Below are 9321 nucleotides of genomic sequence, written 5' to 3'. Positions count from 1 at the left end.
TACATAATGCCTCATTAGCAAAAAATCTTGTATCATTTACAAGTAGCCTGAATGTCTGTGTTGTTTTGAACAAAAATCCATATTAAAATTTAAACAATATAAAAATGCACATTTTCTGCTTATTAAAAAGGCTGTCTTAAATTAAATGCAAAGCAGTAACCAGTGAACATATGTACATGAACATTAAAATCAGAATGATTTTACCTTTTATTGACTTTTTCAACTCCAAAAATATGTATACTCTTAACAAGTGTGCTAAGTGTTGTTGTTTTTTTTTTTTAAATAAATGTTAGGGTGTTTACCTTCTTAATTAAAAATCATGTAAGTGCCATAATGTCTCAGTGGAGGAAATTTAACCCATATATATTTCAGACACTCTGACTTGCCCTCTTCTCTTTGGCAGACAGCGGATTGTCAAATCTTAGAATTGAGAGGCTTTTTGCAGCCGCGCGTTATAAGAAACATCTTGGCTTTAAGGGCTGTCTCTTTTTCCCCTGTGCACAGATACAGGATTACTTCCTAGCACTCTAAGTTTCTCCCCAAATTATCATTTTGAAAAGCAGCAAACCTACAGAAAAGTGGAGAAAATAAGAGAGTGAGCATTCACATACCTTGCACCTTTTAGCAATCTATGAATATTCCACAGCCTGCCTCTGCATTATGCAGGCTTGCTCACAAGCCCTTCTTTCTCTCCTCTCGTCTCTCCCTCCTTCCTCCACCCCTTCACTGCACTTCTCTCTTTCTCTTACCCGTTTTTTTCCTTCTATTCCTCCCTTCCTCCTCTCCCATTTGATAATTAGGTGCCTATGTTTCTTCATTGTACACATATCTTCAAGGAACAAGGACATCCTCCTACATTATAGACACTCTAAACATTTAACCATGAATGACACAGTTGCCCGAGTTGTTCCAATAATGCTATTTATTGCTGCACTTTTTTTATTAATGGGTTTTGTTTTGTTTTGATCTCGGATTCAGTCAGAGGCTATGTGTTGTATTTAATTGTCATGGTATTTAGGTTTCCTTTATTTTAGAATGTTCCCTGCTTTTTTTCCAGCCCATTGACAGTTGTTTGCAGAATGCCCCTCAATTTGGATTTACCTGATTGCCCAGCCCCCTAATTAAGAGGGCACATCTGGTTTTCTGATGGTGGGATAACTGGGGCCAGGAATAACCATGCAAACATTAGAACACAGGGAGATGATCTGTCGTTTTTAAAAATAATATATTCACTAAGCTCTCACTATCATTTTGCATAGTTTAGAATTTGTCCAGTGACAATTATTTCACTCATACCATTTCTTTTATTCCTATGTTTCTTAAAATTAATATTATCTAAAATTTTTCTAGATAGCACTTGACATATTTTCCCAATACTTTATACGAACCACAGAAATCGTCACAAGTAATCGTATCTAGTGTATAAACATAAACATGACAGTGGAGGGAGAGATACACTTAAGAGCATCTTAGAAGAAGGAAACAAGTTAAAAGAATAGGAAGAATTTAACCCTTAAAACTAGATTTGAGTGGTGGCTTCATAACTTAAGGACTCTGGCCAAATTTTACTTCTCTGAGCATCAGTTAACTACCCAAACTATAAAATGAATAGATTGAAATGGGTGAATGGTTCCCTACTCTGTAATTAACAGTCATTATCTCCTTAGGGAACTTGTGCTTTTGAACCATTTTGCCTACTCAGTAATCTGTATTTCTTAATTTAATCATTATTTACATTTGGTATTCATCAAAGACCTATATCAAATCAATTATTCCTTCTGATAATTGTGAAACAGCCTTTGTTAGTGCCCAGGACTGCCATGATTGTATCAAAAACTAAAAACAATACAAAAGCTTTAGTTCACTTTTGTAATTTAATTGCCAGCAAATCTACACTTCCCATTGGGGTTCATGGAATATTGACTAAAGTCCCAGATTCCCCTTCCTATTACTGTAAAATCTATAGTTAAAAATTCATTAGACGTAATCCTAAACATGGTTCTTTTAAGAAGATGAGCCAGGATTTGGGTTACTCCTGTCCCCAACCAGCCCCATCTTTCTTCATGTGAATGTGATTATATGCATATAGAGAGCTCTACTACTGTGCCTCCATTTCCAGTGGTGGTGAAAATAAGAAAGTTCTGATTTGTGCTTTGACCCAACATCACAGGAAGTTGTGATACAGAGGCAAATAAACATACACAAATTTTTTTCCTCAGTGAAATGTTTTTCCGCCTCCCCCACCCACCATAGTACTAGGAATTGAATCCAGAGATGCTCTGCCACTGAGCTACATCCCTACCCCTTTTTATTTTGAGATAGGGTCTCATTAAGTTGCCCAAGCTGGCCCCACACTTGGGATGCTCCTACTTCAGCTTCCACACACCTTTGCAACCGGATTCGCCTTAAATCAGAGATCCTTGTTTTCCCCCCATGATCTCAAGTAGCAGTTCTGAGCAAAACCATTACCTTTCAAAGAGACTTTTGCTTGGCTATTTTAGTGAATCTTATTCATTCCATTTAGTAGCATTCTTTGTAGTTCAATTCAAAAGTGGTACCCTACACAATAATTGTTACTTGTGTATCTCTAATAAGAACTATGAATGGCCTACATTTCTTTCAACAGGAGTCTGATTTGTTTTAAAAAGGAAAAAAAAAAAAAGGAAACTATTTTTTTTCAACCCTAAGGTTGTTTTCAGTTTTATTCCCCAGATTTGGTCAGCCTAAAACAATTACTCAAAAAGATCCTCTGTGGGCTGGGGCTGGAGCTCAGTGGTAGTACACTTGCCTGGCATATGTGAGGCACTGGGTTCAATTCTTGGTACCACATATAAATAAATAAAATAAAAGTCTATCAACAACTTAAAACTTTTTTAAAAAAAGATTCTCTGCATTCTACCTCATAAAATATTTGACGTAATTAGTTCTCAGAATCTCATAGCCAAGCCTCTGTGTTGTAGAGCTTTCTCTTCTAAATGGTGTTAAATGCTATAACATTTTAGTCTCAAAAAAAAAAAAAAAAAAAAGAAGAAGAGACCTTTTTTTTAGGTTTCAAAATCCTTCCTGTAGCAAAGAATGAAATGTTCATGGGGGTGGAGGAGGGGAGTTGAGTGCCTGGGGAATGAAATATATGAAACTTTCACTGGAACAAAGATTTTTGCTTCTTAAGCTTTCATATTAGACTATACATTACATAGCTCTACAGAAAGTTGTTCCTTCTCCAGTGTATCTGAGGTTTTAAGTTTCTGGATTTATTATGGCACCCAGTAGCAAAGCTGGAGTCAAGTGTTTTTAAGGCTTCCATTAGAAATTCCTTTTTCAGAGTTTATTGCTTGACTGTTTCAAATTATATGAGAGAAACTTGGCACACAGGTTGTTGAGCTGGATTACTTTTTTCAACATAAAATCTAATTTATTTCAGTTTGTTTTTAATCTAGAGATGGGCCAACAACTTTTCTCATAGTTTTCAAAGATTTGATCATAATTCTAAATCATATGTCCATAAAACTGAAAAAGGAAAAGAAACGGCATTTTCCAACTTAATTGTTTCTGTTTTTTTCAAAATCCTTGTTGAAAAATGTGAGAAATTTATTTTTACAAAGCACTTAATTAATGTGCTTGGTATCTGTTTGCAAATCATTTCACCATGTGTAATGTAGCATGTACAAATTGGAGCATGACTGTCAGAGTTCATCTGAATGTTTTTACCACGTATTGTTCTCTCTGTTCGAATGTCATCATTTGGGAGATTTGGTGTTCCTATCATAGTGGATGGAAGAGAGCAGAAAGATATTATGTGGAGGTCATATAAAATATTTTAATAGAACATTAGACTACATTTTGACATTCACAAAAGCATGGAATATAATTTGCTCTAATTCAGTCCCCAGCACTTCCCCTCTGCTCTCCTCCCTCTCCTCTCCTTATCTTTCAGCAGTTTATTCACAGTTTTGTTTTGTTTTGTTCTGTTTTGTTTTATTAGCATCTGTGTATATACTTGATGTTGGGATTCTCTGTCCTGTATTCTGGCTCTTGAAATTAGCCCGGCTTCTCTTTAAATGAGACCAACCTGAGGCCTTGCCCCACAGCCTCGAGGTCTATGACTAGTCACTTAGCACTAACTCTCTGGCTCCCTCTTGCCTCCAACATCCTTCTCACACTCCTTTTCATCTTAGTGACATCTGCCCTCTTTGTCAGCCATTTCTACCCTTATCCTTTTCCCATATTTAATCTATGTAAAAAGGTTGAGTCAATGGTCAGGTTTCAGATTATTTCATTATATCTTTTCTTCCACCCGCCCCCCTCTTTTTTCTTTTGCATGGTGATATGGATCAAATCCAGGGTCTCATGTACTAGGCAAGTACTCTTCCACTGAGCCACATCCCCAGCCCTTATTGTACTAACTTCTTCAAGACCACACCATATTCATCACACTGCTGGTTTTAACTCATATGTACTGTCTCTCTCTCTGACCCCACACTTTTTAGCTTAACAAGTTACCCTTCTCTTCATCTTATCTTTGAAAAGCATACAGTCTTAACAATAAATATTACATATAAAGCCCCTCAAACTGAAACTTAAAAATAATTATTATTAAAGACTTGAAAGTTCGCATTGTCCCAAAATAGTTATATTGTTTTTTGAAGTCAAGCTGACTTCAAAATGCCATATTATAATTGTTGTATTCTGTGTTTATGTTGCATTTATGTCTACTGTTTAACATTATTAGTATAAAATGTTTTGTTACTTTTCTTGCTAATATTTTGAAAAGTTTAAACCTGAAGGAGTTTATGGGAGAATTCAAGAAAGCTTTCCCCAATTGAATCACTGAAATTTTCTAGAATATGCTTATTCTTCTTTGTCTTACAAAGAAAATTCAAGATTAAAACCTGTTATTTCTATGACTCTTCGGCCTGAATGGATTATTGAGATTTCATTGCTGTTACTAACGTAAGCAGTAGTCATCTTTCAAACATTTGATTCTTCTTGAAAATATTACTTTAAAACAAAATATCAGAGACCTTGCCTAGCATATGCAAGGCCCTGGATTTAATCCCTAGCACTGAAAAATAAAATAATTTAAAAAATAAATCAGAGACAACAGAAAATGTAAGAAAACATTTTAAATTATTTGAATCATTTGAAATTATTTCTTTCCTTTCATATCAATAAATGTCACTCACCTTTAAGTGGTCAAACAATAAGTCTAGGGAAAAAACGGGTAAATTATATTTTATCTTCTAAATATGAGTGTGAATATTTTCTTTGTACTTTATTTTAAATGTATTTTTCTCTTCATATTATATTTTTAGTGAATAAAAGTAACATAGAAGGGAATAACAATCAGCATACTGTTGAATATGTGCTCAGAACTGCTAGATAACATGTTTAAGACACATAATTATTTTAACATTGTGTTAAGACTGTACCCTGGGCAAAATCCAGGTTCTTGGACTTGTTTATCTTCTGTGTGAGGACAACTAACTGTCCAATGCCAAAATACAATGAACTTTCAAATATCAAAGAGGAAAATTAAGTATTTCAAGTCCTCAGCTGGTTTACAGATGTGTGAGCTTTGTAGTCCATTTTCTGGTTCCAGTAGGGCATTGTGACAATTTTTCCAATATGTGTACAATAGATAAGTTTTGGAAGTAAAGTTGCTTACTTTAGATACTGAAATCATTCTCTGAATTTGAAAAATTATATATTTTTCTTAAAGAATGAAATCTTAAAATCAAGCTTCACAATTTAAGACATGTTTTGAATGTAAAACATTAAATTAAGAAACCTTTTTCTGTCAGGAAAATCATGTCTTTTGAAAAAACAGGTATTCATTTAGATCTGTGATTAACCTTTAACAAGATCTTCCTCTTAAATTCTACTTTTGCTTTAATCTCAGTAGGAAAAATACAAAATAGTATTGCAGCATATAGGGTTTCTATATACCCTGTGGACATCAAATAATCTCTTACAGCTAAAGGCACATCTGCAACATATTTAAATGCCAGCTTTGGGCATTATTAGTATAAAATGCTAAGTCACTTTTTTTGGAAATATTTTGCAAAGTTTAAACACCAAGAGGAAACTACAGTGAATGGTAATCTTATGATACTATTTGCTTTGAGGGAGTGGTAGGAAGATGAATGGCCGTATTGCATATTTTTCATTTAGGGAAAGGGAGCATGATAGCCCTACAATAGATGCAAAGTTTGGTGTAGAACCATTGCTGTGCTAAAAGCTAATGTACTTTCATACCATCTTTCAGGACACTCTAAAATGATTTAAAGTCCATGTTATCAATTTTTTTAATATTTTATTTTACTTGTGGTTGCACACAGTACCTTTATTTTATTTTTATGTGGTGTGGAGGATTGAACCCAGTGCCCCGAACGTGCTGGGCGAGCGTTCTATCACTGAGCCACAACCCCAGCCCCAAATATTATCAATTTTTATAAAGGTGACATTGTCATAAATTTTGAGGATCCCTTCAAACTTAAGAGTTTGTTTATGCAAGTTCAAGAATGATTATTGGTGGCTTTTAAGTAATAAATTTGTCTTTTATTTGTAATAATCTAAAAGCTTCAGTAACTGATATGTAAGAGTATAAATATTTTCCAAGTAACGTTAATTGAAAATATGTGATTCCACCTTACTTTTTCTCCTATTGACTTGTTTTTTATTTTATTTTTTTTTTTTACTTCTTTTTCTTAAACACAATTTTGAAGGTCAAATATTCGGGACAATGTAGAAATGATTAAGCTTCATAAACAACTAGTGGAGAAAAGCAATGCGCTTTCAGTAATGGAAGGAAAGTTTCTTCAGCTTCAAGAGGTACTGTGAAAATTTACCTTATTATTATGTATAGATGCAAAGTGTTCAAAAAATAGTGTTCATGTTGCATTTTTTAAAAGTAAAATGGTCATAATAAAAAAGTGATTTTTACAAATCATTCTTTTTTATTCTCAAATGTGTATAATTCCTGTTCATATATTTTTTGTTATTTGTAACTTAATTACTAAATAAATAAATAACTCCCTAGATTATTATAAATATTATGTCATCTTAAAATAGTAAACACATTTGTCATAAATTATCTTATGCCATGAATATTTATTTTTAACTCCATGCGATTTAGGCCCATAGCACTGAAGCTACCATTATATTTGCATATAATTCTAAACATTTATGAAATATATAGACCAGAAATATGAATACATCAGTCACCATGTTCTATTAAATGCTTCTTTGATGTGGGTTTGATTTGGTTTGGTTTGGTTGATCATAAACATTATCAGAAGATAGTCAAGTACCCATAATGTCAGCAATCAATGTTTTTATTTTAAACCTCAACAGTTCAGTGTGACAGTTCCTAGGATTCTTCATCCCCATTGTTATTTTAACAGTGAGTATGGCCCCACAGGAATGTGGCATGAGAGAGCTCCTATCTATTGGCACTGCATAATTAGCTTGGGTTCTGGAAATAATGAACTCCAAAACATTCCAGATGAGCAGAATTTATATTAAGTAGTACTTTCTTTGAAGTACTGAAACAAGAAAAGCAGTAAATTGATGCAAAGCATAGGGTCATCTGAAGCCTAAATTCAACTATTGAATTAAATAGATAAATATTTCTCAACCATACTCAGTAGTGTCTTCCATCCCACAGGCACCTCCTGAAATTCTAAGAATAATCACCTTTTATATAAATGTGTGAGTTTATAAGAGATACTAATTAGAGAGCAAGAATGACAGTGCTGTCTGCAGATATACAGAATGGGAAAATGAAAAATACATGTGTTCAAAAGCAGTTTTTAAAGTGGGGAATTACAAAAGGACTTGAAAATGATTTTAATTTCTCTTATCATTTTGACTGTTTTGATTTCTATTTAACAGTGACCCCAGGTATTTGTTTATATACCAATAATAACAGGTATCTGCTATGATACATGTATCTCTTTTGGGTAATTGATATAGAGGAGATTTGAGTGGTTAAGTACAACTGCTTCAATGTAGAAAGCTCAGAAGTTGTTGGCTAAAAATGGTATTGCCTAATGACATCAAGATAATAAACCTGAAGTAGCTCAGTAACCATGTTTCTTTTAAATGAACTAAAAAAAAAAATCAGTAGTATGAAAAGACTCTTTTTATAAAAGAAGTGACATTTAAGTATACATAACTGAATACAAATCATGTTCATAAATAGAACATTTTTTTAAAAAATTAAGAAGAGTTGAACTATTTTACAGAACTGAAAATTTTAATTTATTTTGTTATAATTAAAAGCTATCTATCCAAGGTTGTTTATGTAGTGTGGTGGCACATCCTTTCCTTTGAATATCAATGGTCAGCATTTTTGACCTCTGTAACTATAATAAAAAGAAAAAAACATTTTATTTGCTAAAAACAATTTACTTATTGGTCACTCTCAACAACTGAAAAACTAGGAGCAAATAAAGGACAGGAACAATTATGTATTATGTGCCTCTATGCTAAGATAACCCTTTATTTTCTTCCTCACATCACACTTAGGTTAAGAGCATCTTCTATGGGTAATTAGCTCACATACATTGTTTATGATGTAAAGAATAAATTATATAATGTGAACTTCAAGAGTAAATTCACTTATAGAATTGTAATCAGTTATTTAAAGCATAATCCAAAAATAATGTTTAAAAATTATTCTTTTTGTTTTTTAGAAGCAAAAAACTCTCAGGATCAGCCATGATGCCTTGATGGCAAATGGAGATGAGCTAAATATGCAACTCAAAGAGCAGCGTTTAAAATGCTGCAGTCTTGAGAAACAATTACATTCCATGACATTTTCTGAAAGAAGAATAGAAGAGGTAAACTTCCAAAGAGTTTAGCCATATGTTGCTTTTAAACTTCTCTGTAGTTGGTTTGAAAATGTAAAATAGAAACATCCCAAAGATTTTTTTTTTTTTATTTTTAGATTGTAAACAACACGGGTGGTGTTTTGAACACAGCAAAATACAATATATGAGTGGCAAATCAGTGTTTAACAATACTTGCAAATGTGCTTAGATCCACTGTTTTCCCAAAGGATTAAAGATCCTTGAGTAAAATGAAAACACGGCAAATTACCTATGGAACTTAATTTTCTCAACTGTGACATTAGTCATTTGAGATATCAAAACCAAACTATAAGAATATATCTGAGGAGATGATATTATGTTCTACAAAATCAGCAATTCTGTGAAACTAATTTTTATTCTAGAAATTTGTTTGAAAACTTCTTTTTTTTTTATTGTTAATACTCTTGTCTCCCAACTAGCACCATCTTTTCCTGTACAGCTTGTTCCT

General features: G+C 33.1%; 1 protein-coding gene across 1 annotated transcript in view; it reads left to right on the top strand.

Moving 5' to 3' along the window:
• Nucleotides 1-6750: 6750 nt before the first annotated feature.
• Nucleotides 6751-9321, top strand: part of Rpgrip1l (RPGRIP1 like) — an 80833-nt gene continuing 78262 nt past the window's right edge. The window contains exons 1-2 of the mRNA XM_077792821.1: nucleotides 6751-6831; nucleotides 8697-8843. Coding sequence (XP_077648947.1) covers nucleotides 6751-6831; nucleotides 8697-8843 — 228 coding nt within the window. The remainder of the gene's footprint in view (nucleotides 6832-8696; nucleotides 8844-9321) is intronic.

The sequence above is a fragment of the Urocitellus parryii genome, chromosome 15 (assembly GCF_045843805.1).
Source record: "Urocitellus parryii isolate mUroPar1 chromosome 15, mUroPar1.hap1, whole genome shotgun sequence".
NCBI lineage: Eukaryota > Metazoa > Chordata > Mammalia > Rodentia > Sciuridae > Urocitellus > Urocitellus parryii.
The sequence above is the reverse complement of the archived record's forward strand: the minus strand, read 5'-3'. Positions and strand labels throughout refer to the sequence as shown.